General features: G+C 38.8%; 2 protein-coding genes and 1 non-coding gene across 3 annotated transcripts; all 3 read left to right on the top strand.

The window, feature by feature from the left end:
* Positions 1 to 439: 439 nt before the first annotated feature.
* On the top strand, positions 440 to 6,547 carry LOC117231659 (vitellogenin-3-like). Its single transcript, XM_033490305.1, has 16 exons — positions 440 to 554; positions 660 to 698; positions 833 to 1,128; positions 1,217 to 1,357; positions 1,424 to 1,600; positions 1,686 to 1,828; positions 1,922 to 2,299; positions 2,380 to 2,708; positions 2,807 to 3,432; positions 3,518 to 4,410; positions 4,483 to 4,612; positions 4,693 to 4,929; positions 4,997 to 5,350; positions 5,419 to 5,701; positions 5,774 to 6,071; positions 6,198 to 6,547. Exons 1-16 carry the CDS (start codon positions 497 to 499, stop codon positions 6,385 to 6,387), a joined length of 4,572 nt encoding a protein of 1,523 aa, XP_033346196.1. The 5' UTR covers positions 440 to 496; the 3' UTR covers positions 6,388 to 6,547.
* A 693-nt stretch (positions 6,548 to 7,240) lies between these two features.
* Positions 7,241 to 7,314, top strand: Trnan-guu. Its single transcript has one exon. It is a non-coding gene; the product is annotated as a tRNA-Asn (tRNA).
* A 696-nt stretch (positions 7,315 to 8,010) lies between these two features.
* LOC117231645 (protein l(2)37Cc) lies at positions 8,011 to 10,139 on the top strand. The gene is made up of 4 exons (XM_033490270.1): positions 8,011 to 8,080; positions 8,484 to 8,582; positions 8,706 to 9,127; positions 9,203 to 10,139. Exons 2-4 carry the CDS (start codon positions 8,486 to 8,488, stop codon positions 9,509 to 9,511), a joined length of 828 nt encoding a protein of 275 aa, XP_033346161.1. The 5' UTR covers positions 8,011 to 8,080; positions 8,484 to 8,485; the 3' UTR covers positions 9,512 to 10,139.
* The last annotated feature ends 9,725 nt before the right edge of the window (positions 10,140 to 19,864 follow it).

Genomic DNA, 19,864 nt, shown 5'->3' with positions numbered 1-19,864 from the left:
AAATAAAAAGAATTTCTCACTTAAATTTTATTTCGATACTAGGGAAAAAGAAGAAGAGAGAATAAATGGACTCGTTTATCCCCTGATACTATCCCAAAAATATTAATTAATCTTTCAGTCCCATTTAATTAAGAACAAGTTTTCAATCCATATCCGCGATACTTTCCGACAAAATAGTTGATAAGGTTTTATTTGATATTGTTTATATGTATTTGTTTCGTGAAAGGATAGAAGGAGATTAAAAAGACAAATTTCTATGAAATGCTCAATTAACGTAAAAACTACGGACCAGGTTCTAACTAATTTAGGTGATATTTTAAAAAATTATTCACGTAGCAAAAGTAACTGATGACGATGTCCGAACGGGTTATCTTGTGCATTGATTACACCGGCACAGCCAGTTCATAACACCCTTTCGGGAGGGGTTATCATTGTATTCGCATTTTCTTATTCCACCGGGATTTGCAGATTTTTCGCCTTATAAAAGGAGAAAGCGATGCAGCGGCAATACCAGTCTTGTTGCATGGGTCATACTATAATGGATACTCTAATCGGTAAGTAATAAGGAAAGAGCAAAGAGGGGTTTACATGTTTTGTTCTCATATATCTTCGAACGTTATCAATAACTTGAAATATTACACAAATTTCTTATTTTCCAGCATTATTGGCGATCTTAGCTACGGCGTTTGCCGTTCAAGGTACGTTAAATGGAAATAAAGTGAACCAAGTCGGCCGAACTCTTCATGCAGAGAAGTTTTGGACTTGAAATTACGAATCGCATGACAATTTCAAGACACAGTTATAAATATAATCTTATCAAACACTATTGCAGCACCTTTTCCCCATGGAAAAATTGTGACTTACAAATACCATGCTGACGTGAAAGCTGGAATCATCGACCCGGCTCCATTCGCATCCGACTTTAATATCGAATGCCTCCTTCAGGTGCACCACGATGTCACCAATCCAAACTCAAAGAATACCTTTTACGTTACTTTGAGTGATATGAAACATGGGTTGTACAATGGGCCGATGAAACATTACGAGTCTGTAAGCCAGCTGTTACCGATCGACGCCGCTAAAGCGCTGTTGAATCCTTTCCTCGTTATCTATGAGGAAAATGGGCACGTAAGTTACGAGAAGATAAAGAAGTAATTTAGAAATGCGACAAGCATTCCAATAACGAAGGAAATGAAACATATTTGTATTATCATAGCTTGAAGGCGTGAAATTCGTAGAAGATGAGCCAGGATGGTCGAAGAACGTGAAGAAGGGTATCGTCTCTATGCTTCAATTGGACTTGGATCAGATGCATGTTCAAAGCCCAATAAAAGCACATAGTTTTATATCTCAGGAGGTAGGTAACGACTGATGGGAACATCCTTGGGTTTTGGTTAATGTTCTCTTTGGTTGTTACCACTAGGCTACCATTCATGGCAATTGCGAAGTGGCATATAACGTACAGCCAATGGACGAAATGCAAGCAACATCTGGCAAAGAGTTCGTAGTTACAAAGTTCTACGAATCCATGAACTGTTCTCACTTCAAATACCACGAGTTTAATCATGTTCAATGCCACAAATGTCAAGTACATGAAAGGGTATTAAGAACAGTAGATCTCTTCTATCATTTTTTCTGTACTAAAATTTTAATTTCATAATTTTCATTTCTATATTGTTACATAGAACGACATGAGCACTTCCAGCAGACGCGTTTTCGTAATAGATAATCAGGATAATGAAATCCTTATTAAAAAATTGATTGGACATGCAGTGATTAACTACTTCCCATGGCTGGCTGCATCAGAAGCTCATTATCTTTTGACCAAGTAATTTGAGAGTGATAACATATTATTATAATTCCAAATACGTATAAACACTTCGCCAAAAGTTTTATTTAAGAACGATATCTGTTTTTGCAGCCAAACTTTGTTCCTCGAAAAGGTCGTTCCCGTATCTGACATTCAATTAATGGGCTCCAAACACTTAATTGTTTCGCCTATCGAGAAGGTCATCTACGATGAACCTAAAACTCCATACGTTCCTGAAGCTGATATAGACGTAACTGGTCACCGGCATGTTGTTAAACTCGATGAACTTGTGGTTAAAGTGAAGAAAATGTTGGACGAGGTTGCTGGTTACCTGAAGGAAACTCACGTCGATAAGAAACAAATAGATTGGAAGCACGACCAAACGATCAACAGAATTTTACACGTTATGAAGTACATGAACGTTGCATCATTGAACAAAGTGTTTAGCGAAATTGAGGATATCAAAGATGCCAAAGTGGAAGCAGTGAGGTGAGTAAACCGATATTTATCGGTGATTGAAAAATAACTATGTAATATATCTTCACACCAATTTTTTCATGTCTTTTCAGAAATATTTTTCTTACAATAGTACCACACGTAGGAACTCCTGCTGCGTGCCTTTTCACGCGAAATGTAGTCCGTACAAAGAGTGTACCGAATTGGGTTGCCGTCACGATGCTTGCCAATCTTCCGATGCACGTAAAAGTTCCATCGAAGGAACTGCTTTTACAGATGGAAGAACTCCTTAACTTAGGCGAATTCGTTTCTCCGAGCGTAAGGGAAGCTGGCATATTCTGCTTTGCCACACTGATTCATAAGACCTTCAAGAAAGAACAGACCGAAGTTGTCGATCCTCTTATGGAGAGATACTTGAAGCATTTCATGGATCATGTTAGAAGTATGGAATTTCTATCATTTTTTCTTCCTATTTTTTAATTAATTTCTTAGTTCTTAAGCCCTCGCATTCTTCAATATGATTGATAACAAATGTTGCAGATGAGCCGATGTTTCACATGAAGATGGTATACATGATGGCTATGAAGAACGTTCGATCGAAACATGTTTTGAAACATCTGGAGCCTATCATCAAAGGCGAAGAGGTTGTTTCCGAAAAGCCACACAACATTCGAGTGCAAGCTATTTGGATCCTAAAAAACATAAACGTGCATAGAAATTATATTCACGACGTACTCTGGCCAGTCCTTAGTGACGTTAGCCTTCCCTCGGCAGTGAGAATCGCTGCTTTTAATGTACTGATGCACCAAGTTAATCAAGAGCCTAACTTAGGGCGTGTTATGAACATATACTGGTTAATGGTTTACGAAAAAGACGAACATCTGTATAATTATTATGTGGATACCGTTAAAGGACTTGCCAACTCGGTAGACCCTTGCCTGATGAAAATTCGAGAAATGGCTAAGAAAATATTGAAGTTTATTCGCATAAGGAACCTGAATCAACCACTTTCAAGCAAAATCCACGTTGACTACGTAGATGAAAAGTACGGATTCGGTGAGAGCGTGATGGCTTCCTTAGTTCTCGACAATTTAACTGGTTTACCGTACGTTGGTTCAGTGGAACACGTCGAAACTGTTGCTCATAAACCTGTTACCACATTGGGAGTGAGTCCATTCGATGTTATCGTATATATGAAAAATATTATTTAAGTTCTCTTTAGTATCGTTCAACTTTTTTTCTACGTCTTAGGTTCACTGGAACATAGATGGCATGAGCAAAATCTTAAAGCATATCAATCATAATGTGCTCCACAAAGTCGTAGAGGCAATTAAAAATGACAATGTGAAGAATGTATTGAATCGAGCAGTCAAAGATATACCGGCAATTAAAGATATAAACGTTAACGTGATTCTAACAATGAACGACAATGTTGTTTTCATACTCCACTCTGATGAGAGTAATTCGTTGAAACTTCTTGATAAATTGAAGGAATGGAACAAGCTCATTGCCGAGTACCTAAATGTTATTAACTGGCAGACTGTGCTGTACCATAGTCATTCCGAAATGCACATGGTCACCGATCTTGGTGTACCAGCCGTTTTGGCTTCCAAAGTACCATCTTTGAGCTCTCTCAGAGGAAGCGTTGAATATTCCGAGAATAAAAATCATTTAATCTTGAAATCAAAAGTCAAATATCAACAATGGATGCACGGTGAATACGTGATGTCGATTTACAATCCTGTCGTTGATTCCTGGCACTCTATTCGTAAAACGTCGTCTGTAGACGTTACTTTGCCTTGTGATATAGCCATCGGTTACAATCAGGACACGAAGAGTTTTAAAGTTTCATTGGCAAGATTGCCTGTTTCGGAATTCTCGGTCGTTGGAATATCCTTTCACGGAAAGAACTATGTCACCCTTACAGGAGATCAGCACGATCTGTTGAAGAAATTGTGTTCCACTTGCCGTCATCACGAAGTTATCACCACTGGTGCTAGTTTGAAAACTTACGAGAGCAACTTTGACTCGAAGGACACTGGTACTCGATTTTCGATGATACTTCATTGTGACAACGATACTGTTCCTGTCTCGCCTGTTAATCACTGGCTTGAAGTGTACTCAGACAAATATAAAAACACCATGTAAGTATAAAGTTAAGGGATGACAACGGACAAGGAGAAGGAGTAGCATCAAAATTTATTTTCTTTGCCTAGTGGCTGTTCATGGATGAAACCTGTTATGGCAGTTCATCATAACATAATGAACAATATAATTGCGAAGCAAGAAGGAAGTTGCGTAATTGTGTATAAAAGTGAACCAAGTATCGCTTATCCTACTTCGATGGTAAGTTAAAAAAGTGACTTTACTTATGCAATACGTGAATCTTCCTTCTCTTAATTCTAATTTTTTTACTGTTTATTTAGATCGACTTAACCGGAAAAGTTAGTTTTCAAGATTTGGATCACAATCATGAAAAAATGGTTTTGATTAGTAGCAAGAGAATCGATATTCGGGGAAATATGAACGTCAAAGCAGCCTCCACTGATGAATCTGTAAGACAGTGGGATATGAATGTTAACATTATATTTTCTCAGGGACACTTCAACAACAGTATGAAAGTTATGATCACTCGTATTACGCCAGAAGAGAAAAACCTGAAGGTTTGTAAGGTTTAAGATCTATACGTGAAACGTTTTCGTTAAAAAGACATTTGACGTGTTTTCTTAGATATGTATCGAGGCACAAAAAGATTATCCGATGATTGGCTGGAAAGTAGGTGCGTGGAAAGTTAATGAAGAAAAGGAAATTAATTCAAAAGTGACGATCACCATGGGGCAAACGAAAGATGATAAGTGTGTACGCGATGACATGGACGTCACAATAGTCGTGAAAGGTGAAATGTCAGAAGACCAAAAAGATCATATCGTCCACGACAGCATGCATAGTGTGTGCTCTAAACAAAGTCAAAATTCTTTGTTTTACTCCAAGGGGTCGATTGTTCCTAAGACTAGAGAATGTATTGAAGAAGCGTTGCGTCATTCAACCCTGAGAAAGTACACCGTAAATATGACGCTAAGGAAGGTAAATATTTACAATTTAGTACTATTGTAGTAGTTTAATTATATACTTGACCTTTATTCGTATTACAGGTACCTCTATATTTGACATCGATCGTAAATATGGCACAAGATATTTTACGTGCTGCTTACTTCTCGCATATGAAATATACTTGGAATCATGTGGAACCCGGAAACGCGAAGATTGTCTTAGAATTCCCATATTCGACATCTCTCCTTAACACAGCCGTCGCTGGACCGACGTACAGTTACGAATTGGTCCATTTACCATTTGGTGATCCACTTTGGAATCCATGGATGGATAACGCACAATTCTCTTTCTTAATGTTAAATAATTACGTTAAAGGCGGACTCAGTAAGTTATTTTGCTACTTATAACAAGTAATCATTAATACGATAGTCATCAATATCTTTATACCATTCACAGAGTTCTGCACAGTTCGTCCTCGAGTTCTTGTCACTCTAGATAATGGTATCATTCCGTACATCGTACGAGACAAATGGACTCTGCTGTCTGGTGATCATATAGACCAAATGTACAGTATCTTCGTGAAATCAGTGCAAGACAATGTATTGGCTCTGAAGGTTTATGTAGGTGAACATGAATTGGAAATCATGCCTGTCAATGGAGGCATGACAGTCACCATAGATAATGAAGTTATAGACAAAACGAATATAGAAAAAGGTGTTATGATACCTAAGAACTCTGACTCCTACGTTATTAGGTGAATTCCCTCAGTATTAATTTTCCAACAAATTCTCATTTACTTAAATTTTAATCTCACAGGATGATTTCTGCAGAATAACACGATACTGGAGTATAATTATAATATTCGTGCTTTTTCGGACAGGTTGACCAAAGGTTATGAAATTGTGACGATCGAATCTCAATTAGTACCGTTCCAAATTTACTATCTACCAGACAGCGTGACAATTTTTATGGGCACCTCACTTCAAGGTCAAGTAACTGGGATGTGCGGTCATATGGATAGCACGCACGAAACGAAAATTCCACAGATATACAGTGTCTCGCATCTTTAAAGAGATCAAATGAAATCATTTAATCATATTTCCCATTTTATGAAACGTATTCAGCGGAAATTATCTAAAGCAGTAGGTGTACATTGTCCGACAAGAGAACTTAATATAAAATGATCATGTAGATACAAAAAGTAGACGAATAAAGATTTATCCCGGGCAATCTTCGGTTAGTTATTCTTTACCTTTACAGTGGTAATCGTCAAATCATTCAATTTTATCGTCGTGATGTAATTACAATGAAATATATTATGTTAGTAAAAGAAAAAAAAATTCATTATTATGTCTAAATTCATTTTATCAATATTGCAGAAGTGTCACTTTTTTAGTAATTTTTTATAAAATTGTACAATTTGAAATTGAACAAATAAAGTTTTATTTCCTTCATATTTTATATTTACAGTTGTCTAGAAATAGCAAGAAAAATAGCATTGTTGCTTTGCCTCGGGACATTGGCTCAACTTTGACGCAGAAATGTAATGATAAACAAACTCCGGGCAAAACAATGTCGCCGCTACATGTAACTGACCAATGAAGACGAATTTGAATTTTCCGACTTTTCCCCGACCAGTATAAATAAATGGGCGCGATCGCGAGCGACAGAGTATTGTACAGTATCTACAAAGTATCTTCGAGTATCTCACGAGTATCTATCGAGTTACGCGACGAGCATTAACGAGTAATTATTCTGCGATTTATACTTTGTACTAACGACTCACGTATACGGCTGTACATTAATTTATTATTCTAAATATATTCGACAGTTTCAACAACGAGCAATCTCGTCATTAAACCTCATATACCAACGTCCTCTTCACATCAGCATCTACAGTATTAAGAAAGTAGTTGTCACGTGGCCTCCGTGGCGCAATCGGCTAGCGCGTTCGGCTGTTAACCGAAAGGTTGGTGGTTCGAGCCCACCCGGGGGCGATTTATTTTTTGCAGATTTTACAAAAATAGAAATAATACACGATTTTTATATTTTCCGGCACGTGTTCACTGGCAAAAAAAATGTATACATTTGTATCACAAGTATACTGTAGAAACAACATTATCTAGTATTTAGTTATTAAAGTTATGGATCACAAAAGTGAAACACTGGTTTTGGAGAGGTTCCGAGATAAAGATCGTACCATGTGTCGTAAATTTTGGAATGAAATAGAACATATTCATTATTAATAATAACGTTAGCAGTAAGTTTTCTGTTAAAAGTAGAAATGTAAAACATGTCATATCTTATTGCACAGATGACTTCTGTAGCTCGTCTGTGCTTGTAGGCATATAGTGTTAATGTGAATTGTACGGCTTTTACTATAACACAATACAGAAGTAATAGAAATATACAAATATTGAATATATCTATAATTTGTTTCGTATTTTTACAATAAATGAGCAAGATTTAGATGTTAGCTTTAAGTTTTAGAAACGTATAAATTATTCCAATATACTGCGATATAATAGAAAGCAAATGGGAAATTAGATTTGTATGATACTATATATGATTTGATACACTATATATTTATTTAAATAAAGCGATTATCTGTTATTATATATTACGACTGTATCATGTACCATTAATAGGAGTACATAATTTAAATTTACCTCCGAAATCCTACTGGCGCTACTGTCGATTTGAAATTGTGGTTGGACTCCATCTTCCTTTCGCCGACAACCTATACGCAACGCGAGGAAAAATGTAAGTTCGTTTTTGAAAGATAACATTTATTACATAATAATTAATTATGTTAATATGAAAGACATTAGTTATTTGTTAATATAACACCATTGTCTATTGTTAGTTGCACACATTATTACTTATTTATAGAATCGATTGAGACCGCATGTGGTTGGTCTTGTACGATACTTTTAAATATTTTATTCACGTTATACGTTTGTGACTCTTTGATGTGCCTAAACTTTACAATTTTGTGAAAATTATTGTCCCTCGTTATGTTGTTAGAGCGAATTCGTATTTTGATCTTGTTACGTTATAGGTTAAGTAGTTAAAGTTGTTTAACCACAACTGTATCTATATCGATCAGTGTTGCATCAGAACACTCCATTTGTTTTCTGCAATTGAATTCTTATTCTTGTTTCAGAAATGTTATCAAAAATGGCTATGTTTTGGAATCGTTTAGGGCAGCTTGGGTTAGGTTTGACTGCGACTGGGCTTGTTGTTAATAATGCCTTGTACAATGGTTGGTTTTCCTTTTATTATGCAACAATATGTTTATCGAATATAAGTTCAATAAATTTTACAATTTTTTTTTTAGTTTTACAAAGTTACAAGTTTTATAATATTTGTGTATTGTTTGTTTCAGTCGATGGTGGTCACAGGGCTGTTATTTTTGATAGATTTACTGGAATAAAGAAACAGGTTGTAGGGGAAGGAACTCATTTCATTATTCCTTGGGTTCAGAGACCTATCATATTTGATATTCGATCAATGCCAAGAAATATTCCTGTAATTACTGGAAGTAAAGATCTACAAAATGTAAACATCACACTTCGTATTCTCTACAGACCTGTACCAGACTCCTTGCCAAAAATCTATACTGTTCTTGGTATAGATTATGCTGAAAGAGTATTGCCCTCTATTACCAATGAAGTCTTAAAAGCAGTAGTTGCTCAATTTGATGCAGGAGAATTAATCACGCAGAGGGAGAGCGTCTCTCAAAAAGTTAGGGAAGATTTAACAGAAAGAGCTTCTCAGTTTGGATTAATTTTAGACGATATTTCTATTGTAAGCATATTATGATCATTTATGTTTTTCAATATGTGTATACTCTGTTTAATCTCATAACCTACTTTATTTCAGACACACTTAACGTTTGGAAAAGAATTTACTCAGGCTGTAGAAATGAAACAAGTAGCACAGCAAGACGCAGAGAAGGCCCGTTTCTTAGTAGAAAAAGCGGAACAACACAAGAAAGCTGCTATTATTAGTGCAGAGGGTGATGCTCAAGCTGCCAGCTTAATTGCAAAATCCCTTGGTGAAGCAGGCGATGGTTTAGTTGAACTTAGAAGAATCGAAGCTGCAGAAGATATAGCCCATAATCTGTCTAGATCTCGTCAAGTAGCTTATTTGCCACCAGGTCAAAATGTTTTATTAAACTTACCACAGTAAAGATATGAACTCAAATAAAAGTTATATACATAAGTTGTGCATTTATATTATAATGTACGAGTCTGATGCATTAATGGCGTACTAGTAACAGGGAACTTTTAATGTGCATACATGTTCCTAGACATAAATGAAGCAATTTTTGTAAAATTTTAGTCTACATTCTTAAGTTTGTAATTCTATACATGTTTCCCTTTCAGTTATGTAATAATTACTTGACAAACTGAAAGCATCTGTTGTTGTTAGCTATGGGTCAGTTTGCTTTTCAGAAGAGGAGATCATTTTCCTTGTGGATTTTCAATACCCTAATATAAAATTTAAAATGTGTGTAATGCTTTTGAATTTAAATTTTTTTGCATCCACAAGATTATTTTATTTCAGGGTTATTGGCTTACCAATAATAGGCTCTGTACCTCAAACTGTGCATTCACAGTAATTAGTAAGCAATGATAGAGTTGTATTTATTTCAGTGTCAAGTAATAAAAACAATTTTTACAGGAAATGTATAACTTTCAGTGAACTGTATGCTATGATCTGGAAGAATTGAACGCATCTATCGCGCAATGCTTATATACATGGTGTATTTGTTAATACATAGTTGTAAATTAGTAAATATTCTGTAAAAGATTTATACCAATTTAAATTTTATTTTTCAGAGTATATATTTTCAGACAGTCACTTTATTCGTACTTTATTCAATGTTTACTTTATTCAAATTCGTACTTTATTTCAAAACTTTAATTTTTTAAGAATTTTAAGTACCGATATTTTAAAATCGTACTTTTTTATCGCGAAAAATGCTAGCTAGGGAAAAGACTTCGAAATTTCATCGTAGTCATTTATTCGTCCGGATCACCAATGAATTATGACGATCAATCAAGACTGAAGATTGGTGAAAGATTATCGCAGTCGGGGTCCTCTGGCCCAACGTTTGTCGGCATTGCCAGTTAAGAAAGAAAACAATTCATCACAATTTGGCGATCACCGTGGGGTTTCTATCACGGGTTGCGAAGAAAATTGGAAATACACGTTAACAATTTCAATTTCTTCGTAAAATTAAACAGCAGTTTCGTAAATGTAAATATTGAAATGCATAATTTCTTCCTTTATTTCATGTTATATTTTATGTATTATAATCAGATGTAATTTGTAGAAAGTTTCGAAGTAGGCGTAATGAATGAAAATGATTTATGCATTATAAAATTTGATTAGTATCTATAATTTTCAATAAATTGTAAACTAACCGAGAGGTCTCAGTCTTGAAAAGGTACAAGGCAAGATCGTGGCGGTAGGAGTACGAAGCAAAAGCAGATTAGCGTGAATAATGAAGACACGACCGCGTGAAAGCCTAAGCGAGTCTCCTTAAGTCTGCTCCTTCGAGTAGAAGCCGAAGCCGGAAAGGAAGGATACTGAGAGGTGGGGCGGACAGAAAGGAGGTAGAAGCAGTTAATTACTCCTCCCATCCAGAGGATAACGACTTCCCCTTATTTGTCGAGAGGCGCAAACAGCCAACCCTCGGTGAAATCCCTTGGCAAGACGCTTTCTCGGATATGTACGTTGGAGTCTTGAATCCATCCCATAACTTAAATGTTAACCTGTTTCAATGAACATTTATGGATCCAGAAATTGGTCAGGTATTTTCCAATAAATAAATACAATACGATAATTCAGCTGGGGTATTTCCATTACGAAACATATTTCAACGAACTTTTAAATTTATCCGGACTTTTGATAAATTCTCGCGCGATTGAAGCGATAATAATGATTGTAAACGTAAGCAATTGGCCTATCGATGGTACTGGTACGAACCTGTAAATTATTTCATAGTCATAAATAAACAGAAACGGGGAGGAATGACCAAATTTTCGTTCTATGTGCATGATTACGATGTACGAAGTAATTTGCATTTTTAAACTGTATCCCGCAACATTACGCCACAAGGAATTGTGATGGAACTTGCAATGCAAGATCAAGGCCATCGTTATTATCATCGATATTCCAAATGTGAACGATAAAGGATGGCACATGTTTTCCGAGCAATGCATATGTGCAACGAAATGAATAAATAGGCGCATATGAATACTCGAAAGAGAAACACGGAGAACGAGAGAAGGGAAACTAATTACGAAAGAAATCATAATAGGCGCACATGCACCGCGGGCTGTCGAGCTAACGATTGCTTCCTCTGCATCTGCACCTGTTACTGCGAACCTACGGTTGCATCGATGCACGCGAGCCGCATATGCCGATGGCCTTCCTCGGAGACACGATCGCCTAAAGCGATAATCTCCTTTTGCGAACTCGTAGCTTGCAGAATTTCGTAAATATCCAGAAGTTAAAGCGATAGTTTCTATAATTTCTTATATTTAACACGTTCCCGGCTGCATCGTAAATGCCTAGTTTCTTCTTCTTATTAATCACAACTATCATCAATTGTTTGGTACTCTTTCCTAGAATTAGGAGAAGCAACTGCGGGCACAGTAATTAGGAATATAATGAAAATTCGTGTAATGCTCGCTCACGCCAGAGCAAAGTCATCCCTTTGAAGAGACTAACGCAACAAACGCTGCTACCACTGTATAAATGTTAATTAAGGAAACATGGAAACGAAAACCACCCTCGGTGGTTTATGATTGCATTCCCCTTTCTTCCTTGAAGAGTACGGGACTTGAGGGCATATAACGAAACGCATTGACCATCGTCCGAATTAAAGTCCAGGAAATTGAATAGCTCGCAACGTTAAATAACCGAGCTTCGATTGTTTTCGTTCTTCTCCACCATTTGCTTTTGTGGATGGCAAATTTACTAGCACAGGGTATTGTTATTATTTTCTGCACGGAGGACTAACGATTCTACTGTTATCCACTTACATGAAAATGTAGTTTCACGTACTTAACGATCTAGCGAATACTAAGAGACTCGTTTATCGTCTGGAGTTAAGGTTCAGAACCGAACAGTCGGGATATGATGATATTGCACTTTAAAGCGTTCCTAAACTTATTAAACCAAGCGCCTTTCGGTTAGCATAATCGTGACTTTGGGGCGGCTAGTCGATTGCATCTCTTTACCCTCTTCTTTCTCATCTTCGTGAAGAGCTGGCACGCGAGGAGTAATTTTCAATAAATGCAGCCGGCACGATTTTGTCGCTGATCCTCTTCTAGTTGATGCACGGCGAACGGTAGTCCCGCCATTCATCTTTGACCTGTTTTCTTCTTGCTGTTTCTTCTCTAGGTTCGAAAACGTACTTGGCTGACGCGCGAGAGCAATAAGAAAACATAGTTTCGAACATCCGACACCTCGTACGATTGCCATTCACTTTTCGCCGTAGAGAGAACAGTTTAGACCAGACCCTCGGGGAAGTTGTGCGGCAGATTGATTTACATCGCAGGCAGCCTCGAGCCGGCCTGTAATCTCGCGGCCATGCCGGGCAGAATACACGTGACTGCCGCCTCATCCCTTTCACGACCCCTAGGGTGTATTAGAGCTCGAATGCCCTGACGAGAGGCAACCAACTTACGGTTAATACCGTGTGGATTAGTTGGCCAACTATCTTTGATAACCGGTGATTTGACCGATCGTTTCTACGATTGCACGGTTTATTTTTACGCTAGTTTCCTTCGTCGCGTGTTTCTATTCTGATTTCGGCTAGCCTACCGTGGACGACGATGGTTCATGGAACAAAGGGTGAAGTCTTGGAACAGAAAGCGGGTCTATGCTCCCGTTAGGACACTTCCTCTTCAAGTGTCCTCAGGAAGTACGCAGGTCATCGCGTGCAGAAATCCACGAGACGGTCGTGACTCCCCATTGTCAACGGCACACGAGAAAAGAAAGTTCATGGCTATGGGGTTACCCGCTGTCTTCAGGGTCACCGTTATCCAGCGATCACATCGTACACGATTGGCGGTGAAACTGGAACGAATTCTTCAATTTTAACGTAATGAAGTAGCATCAACATACAAAAGGTTCGAACGTGTATAACTCGCGTTCGTTTCGAAAATTTGTAATCGACAAAATTTATCAATCACTAGCGTAAAGCAATTTTGTGATTCCGGTTACCATTCGATATTTTTTCTCTTTTTTTTTCTTTGTTTTCATTTGCTTCTTTCCTTTCTTCACTCGCTGTCACTCTACGTAGTATACAAAGCTACTGGTGACAATGTTATTTGTCACCTCTTAAGCGTAACTTGAAGTAATGAATGTTTGCGTGAACATCGTAACGCGAATATCTTGTAAAGAAATAGGAAACATCGTATTCTTGAAGCTTCACTTTCTTATTCTTCGTTCGGCGATACTATCTACTTTCTCGAAATTACCATCATTTAAAAAATTTCACTTTCCAAGTTATATTCATAGCGAATTATCACGCAATACTATTTAATTATTTTACATTGCGAATCTTTATTTAATTTGGTATCTTTACTTTGGGCATGTTTCATATTTTTGCTTATTGTGTATGTATTTACATTCTGTGCATTCTTGTACTTTTAATCTCCTTTTTTTTTTATTCATTTTTTGAATCATTTTTGACTGATTCGAATTCTTCGCTTTTATGCTAAACATCTCCTTAGAACATTTAATATTTTTTTTCATGCTGGGACGAAAACAGAGAGAGAGATCGAGCCGTAGAAAATTCGAGGATTCGCAGTTAAATTTCCCATAAATGCATACACATCCGCAGTTCACCAACAAGTTTCAAGCGCTCAACGCTTCAGCTGATACTCTGCTATATCTTGCTCGTCTTCATTAACCTTAGTGCGTTCTTCAAGTTAACCCTCATCCTCGTGTACGATGTTTGCTCTCCTTCATCTCCTTGGCTCTCGTAATCGTTGACCAGGATAGCGTTCGTCGACCGGGATGGACGTCGACAAAGACATGTCTCGCGGTTCCCACAGGAGCGTCTTTCGTGCTGACCGTACGAACATTAATTCGGTCAGGAAGGAATGAGCAGCAAGAAGAGGGGAGAGAGGTAAGGAGGAAAGGGAAGAGGGACAGAAGGGAACTTGTAACATGTGTGTAACGCAAGGGGCGTTCCGTGGTTGCGGTCCCGTCCATCTGTGGCAAGGAGTCCAGACGTAATTGCTACATCCTCAGATGCTGTTACCATACCTGTGTATATGCACTGTCGGCTCGATTCACGAAAATCGTCACAGCCAACCATCCACGTGAGACAAACATTAGTTTGATGATAGACACGCTCACTATTTTTATGCTAATTACAAGATATATGAATACGCAGGCGTGTCTTCGGCTTGGATCATTTATCGCGTAACATTAACATGTATAATTTGTCAATGTATACCCTGAAATTCAGCTCACTTTATCCAGATAAAGATAGATTGGTCTTAAAGATCTCTATTACGTAGATTATTCAGATTTTTCACGTGTGTTTGTCGTGTTGCGAAAGACATTAGTCTTTGCGAAAATTGTCGGTTTTCATCGTGAACATACGTAGACGCGGATAAGATGCAAATACGCGCGTGCGTGTGCCTGTGATCATGGGATCTTCCGTCACGCGACGTGCAGCGACCATCGAGACCTGTCTTCTTCTTCTCCTTCTTCTTCTTCTTCCTCTATCCTCTCTCCTGAAACCGACCCTCATTTTTACTCGAGCTTTTTCGTGAACGGTCACTCGTTGCACGTGAGGACGAATTCCCGCGGGTGCAAATCGTCGTGAAATTGACGGTTTCTGTGAAGGTGAATGTCAATTTGATGTACGCCCGAGGTACGTCGGAATTAACGATTCGAGAATTTCTTCGCTGCATCGACCTTAACTTTGTCGTTCTCCGTTTTCGTACTTTTCCACATACAGCACTTTTACAATGTTTCTACTTTGATTAGGTATACGTAATCAAAAGTGTATCGAGCGAACGATCGATAGATAACATTGCGTTGATTTCGTTTCTTTTCAAGATTACGTCAGGTCTATGTTTCTATCGTAGGATGGGACGTACAACTTTGACCAAGTTTTTCGCCGATAAAAAATGCCGCAGTTTTTGTGGCGCTTAACGATGTAAGATTAACCGACTCAGCAAATAAAAGCACGAACGAAAATAATGTCATAAATCTTCATTAGCAAGAAAAAAGATCGGTATATACAGTGGAATAATGCGACGATAAACGAAGGCGTCTTCCTTGTATTTTCCTTTAATTTTCGGGCAATTTTGCTTGGAATTTACGCGATCTTTCTCACCTAATTTATTTATCGAATTATATTCTCAAGCCAACGAAAATTTTGATTTCGTGAATCGGATAGTGGAAACGTAGAGCAAAGATTCATTATTTTATCGTTTGCCAAGCAAACAGACTCGCCAAGGGTGCTTCTCGGTCTTCTCCGACGCTCTCACTGTTCGAAATGAAGGGTTGCTCGTAAATGGCGGGATAACCTGCTTCTGGTCCCGCCTCGAAAATCTCGGATCTTCTAATTCAATTAGGATTCTGCTGCGAAGAGACCCATAGTCAGACGACGATTAGCCCAACCTTATCATTAGCTCTTGGAGCGTTCGACGTGTTAGATGCTTCAAATTAGATCGGAAAAACTGAAATTTTCCGGTGTAAAATTTCGTAACAAGAATAAGCGTAATCTTGTATTTCATTAATCTAAATTATTGATTTCAGTTGTCAATCGTCGTTGATTGCAGTTCGTTCGCTGAGAATGGGGCTATGTATTCGATCGTTTCCGCTAGCACCGGAAGTTGGACCTGTAATTTTCCACGTAATTTCAACCGAACTTTCGTCAAATTCGTGACGTTAGTCAGTCGAGAAAACACGATCCTTTTTCTCACAGACGTTGTCCTGTTCTTTAAATGGCAACTTCAAACTTCTTATCCGGCGGAAGAGGAAGAAAGGACGCCTGTTAAAAACGCCTCAAAACGTTTCATTGATATTAAACGACTCGAACAGCCGGAAATATCGAGGAAAGAAGCGAATTTAGAGAAGTTGGTATCTAATTGAAACGAGTGCAGTCAGCTTAATTTCAAGTTGAACGCGGGTGGAAAAAAAGAGCACACGACCCCAAAGATCTCTGAAAAGATCTCCATGTGTCTCGGTGTGCGGTTGCCGCCCTTGCGCCTCTCGGTGGCAGAAGCAGACGTTGTAACGCCGAGATTTACAGTGGCGCTTGTAGGCAATAAGTCATGTCCAGTGAACATGTCGCCTACCGCAGACCTTCCACGCGTGGCCCGTCTGCATATATAAAGATGGCCGTGCCATGAAACGCGATACGCGCATACGAGCGGCCACTCCTTCTCGATAATATCACCAGGATTCGCTCTGCCACGATTTTGCTACATTCGACGTATTCATTTCTCTCAAACGTCTTTTGACGTTAAGTCATCGATTTCTATAAATTAGGAGCGACAAATGTGTTTTCTTGTTCTCGCTCCTATAATTTTTATCATTCCTACAAGTTGCTCTTACTCTTAGAATTTCGTATGGAAATGACGGAAACGAAATGTAGGTTTAAACACAGAAATTTGAATTCGAAGAACGCAAAGGTTTCGACACGTTCGATGTAATTCTCTTCTTCGAAACGTGCAAATTTCTTGCTATTAAATTATTAATTTTTCGCTGTCAGGCTTAACGGGAGTATTTTTGTTTTCGTTCTCATCTGAATCTACCAGAGAAAGTGATCAGAATTGAATTGAGATTTGGATAAAGAAATTTGAATCGAAATGGCGGAGGTGCTTTCTCTGGAACACGCGAAAGATTTATCTGAGAATTTGCTGCGTTTCACCCCTTTTCTGTCACCACACGTGGCTTATAACAGATGGAGCAGAAGATTACTCCGCTCTCTTCGGACATAATGATGATTGTTCGTAATAATTCCAGTGGCGTGCCGGTCCTTTTAGTTTCATATCACACGTGAAACGAAATCCTGGGATGTAAATTTCTCTCCTCCACATTTTTTCCTTTCCTTTTGGTCGCGGCACTTTGGTTGCCGACAAGGAAATTGGGAATTCGCACGTCCGATGCTGCATGATTTCGTGTCGGTTTCACATCCGGCGCACTCGACAGAATGGACCTCGCCTTTCTTTTAATTTTTAGATTTTAACCTGCATTTCCATGACATCTGAAAATGCAACTCTAATAATACGTTGATCTTCGAATTAAAAAAGGTATCGCAAGAATATCGCATCGTTGTGTTTTATTTTTGTAAAAGAATTTCCCGCGTGATTGAATCTGGTATGTCTAAAATGACGTTCCAAAAAGAAAAAGAAAACGTGTCACAGATACAGAGATGATTGTAAGAGGAGCCTCGAAAAAGGCAAGCCAGTGTGTGACCTCCGACCCGTTTGGATCTTGGGCGCGCATAATGCCTTATTGTAATTACAATAAAGGTTATCTCGGCGGGATTTCGAGGCGCCGGGGTCATTCGCGTTATTGAGATGGTAAGCGAGAAGCAAGAGAGAAGGTGAGTGGTCGTATTTGGTCCATCGTAGAAGTGCGAGGTAGAAGAAGCAAATACGTCAAGATACAAGAGAAGATGCGCGCGTGTGTTTCTTGAACGTAGACGAACCAGAAATCATGTGGGCGATAAGGTATCGAGATATTGTGTATCTGACCGGACTGGAACCTGAAGAAGATAGATAGTCCGATACTGTGGGTTTCGCGAGGAAAGGAGAAAGACGAAGCAGTATCGTAAAGAAGGCCGGCGAAGAGGGATCAACACTGGAGAAAGGATCGTTCGCCGATTCGAATTTCATCGTGCAGGATCAACCAGGGATCCCGTGTGAGCAATTATGGCGCATCTCGTTTCTCTCTCTTACTCTGTCGCTATTTTAAATGCACTTGGACGGACACAGTCAAAATGATGAAATACAATCGAAATGGTAATTTGATCGGAAAGTACCGTAGTTACGCTACAATCATAATGAACGGACGATTGTACGTTGTTTCGGCGAAAGGCAAGTAACGCTGCTGTTCCTCGATCCCTGTGTATCGGCCTGTAAATACACGGAGGGAAGATAAACAGAGAGGGAGGAGAAGAATACGATAGAAATGGAGAAGATCGAGTGGAGCGAAGGGTGAAAGCAGAAGAAGGTAAAAGAGCCGAATAGGGAGGGAAAGGGAGAAAGGTAGAAAGAGGACGACGAGGTGCCTTTTCAATTAATTCGTTTGCGCGTAAACGCCTCTTCCTGCCAATGATTTACGGATTTGCAATCGACGGATCTCTCTCTACCGACCGATTCTCGAGCGTGCTCGACCGTGTAGTCACGAAGGCACACGTGCTTTATGCGCACGTATGCGTCGATGTGAGGGAAAATACGAGTACCTGAGCGAGTGCATCCAATATTCCAGTAAGCCTGAATCGAGAACTTTTAGATCGAACGACACCGAAATTTCGTTCGAAACGTTCCCTCTGGCTCTAAATTAGATATTCGTCCTGGAATTATAACAATCTCGATCGATGCACGGCTAACGAAAATATATTAATGGTCCATCGTAGGCGGTGTAATTATCCGAATATTAATAATTTAATCGGTTATGATTAACAGGTGGTACGAACCTCTCGTTTCGCTTCTCTTCCTCTTACATGGGGGTTGGGAAGCAATCGGGGGCGGTACCGACGACCACACAAGCCGCCGACGTGAATCACGTACCCGTGTACCCAAAAATACGAGTATACGTCGTTGTTTATTATACTTCTCTTAATCGCCGCCCTTACCATGGAAGCTTTAAACCGATTGATTTCATAGTCGTAGAGAAACAACAGCCTCGGTCTTGTATATCAAATATAAGTAGTTACTCGTTTCTTTTACCTTCAATTTAACGACGTTTTAAAATTGCCAATTGTAGATCGTTATCGTCATTCGTAGATCCAGTGGTAAGCAAAAATTATTCGAGAACGAAGGAAAAGAATAAATGTATGAACATGGCTCGTGTCCAAGTACGATAACACGGACAAGTATTACAGAAGCATCTCCAAATTGCCGTTCGTGTACGATCACTTATTTCCTACCATACGTTACACCACCCGTTAGAGAGGCTCTTACCGCAGAGGGTGTGATTTACGTGTCCCCTGATTTACACTGATTACGGGCCCCGCTACGTCGCAAAGCAAATACTGCCTTCTTTCCGTTCTTCTCTCCCCCTCAGCTCGTACAGTTTGGTCAGCCGACTGCAGGTCGTTCGGCACCCACTCTTCCAACCAACATCAATTCTCGTTGATTGATTTTACTCAGGTATTAAATTAATCCCCCCATAGGTGGTTAGTTCGCGACCGCTTTGCCAATCGCCGCTCGTCAGTGTATTTTTATTCACGCGTTACCGCCTAATTCGAGACATGCCTCGACAAAAATTCTCTCACATAATGATATTTTTTTTCGATCTTTCATTACCGTACGAGTCGTTTGAAAA

The sequence above is a fragment of the Bombus vosnesenskii genome, unplaced genomic scaffold (assembly GCF_011952255.1).
Source record: "Bombus vosnesenskii isolate JDL3184/JDL3185 unplaced genomic scaffold, Bvos_JDL3184-5_v1.1 scf7180000013273, whole genome shotgun sequence".
NCBI lineage: Eukaryota > Metazoa > Arthropoda > Insecta > Hymenoptera > Apidae > Bombus > Bombus vosnesenskii.
Note: the sequence above shows the minus strand (reverse complement) of the source record. Positions and strands in the feature narration are given on the sequence as shown.

Bases quoted from the DNA above. Each gene is read 5' to 3' on its own strand.
- LOC117231659 (XM_033490305.1), top strand. From the start codon at position 497: ATGCAGCGGCAATACCAGTCTTGTTGCATGGGTCATACTATAATGGAT. The intron at 1,601-1,685 runs GTATTAAGAACA...ATTGTTACATAG, and splicing joins AATGTCAAGTACATGAAAGG to AACGACATGAGCACTTCCAG. The intron at 5,351-5,418 runs GTAAATATTTAC...TTCGTATTACAG, and splicing joins TAAATATGACGCTAAGGAAG to GTACCTCTATATTTGACATC.
- LOC117231645 (XM_033490270.1), top strand. From the start codon at position 8,486: ATGTTATCAAAAATGGCTATGTTTTGGAATCGTTTAGGGCAGCTTGGG. The intron at 8,583-8,705 runs GTTGGTTTTCCT...TGTTTGTTTCAG, and splicing joins TAATAATGCCTTGTACAATG to TCGATGGTGGTCACAGGGCT. The intron at 9,128-9,202 runs GTAAGCATATTA...ACTTTATTTCAG, and splicing joins TTTTAGACGATATTTCTATT to ACACACTTAACGTTTGGAAA.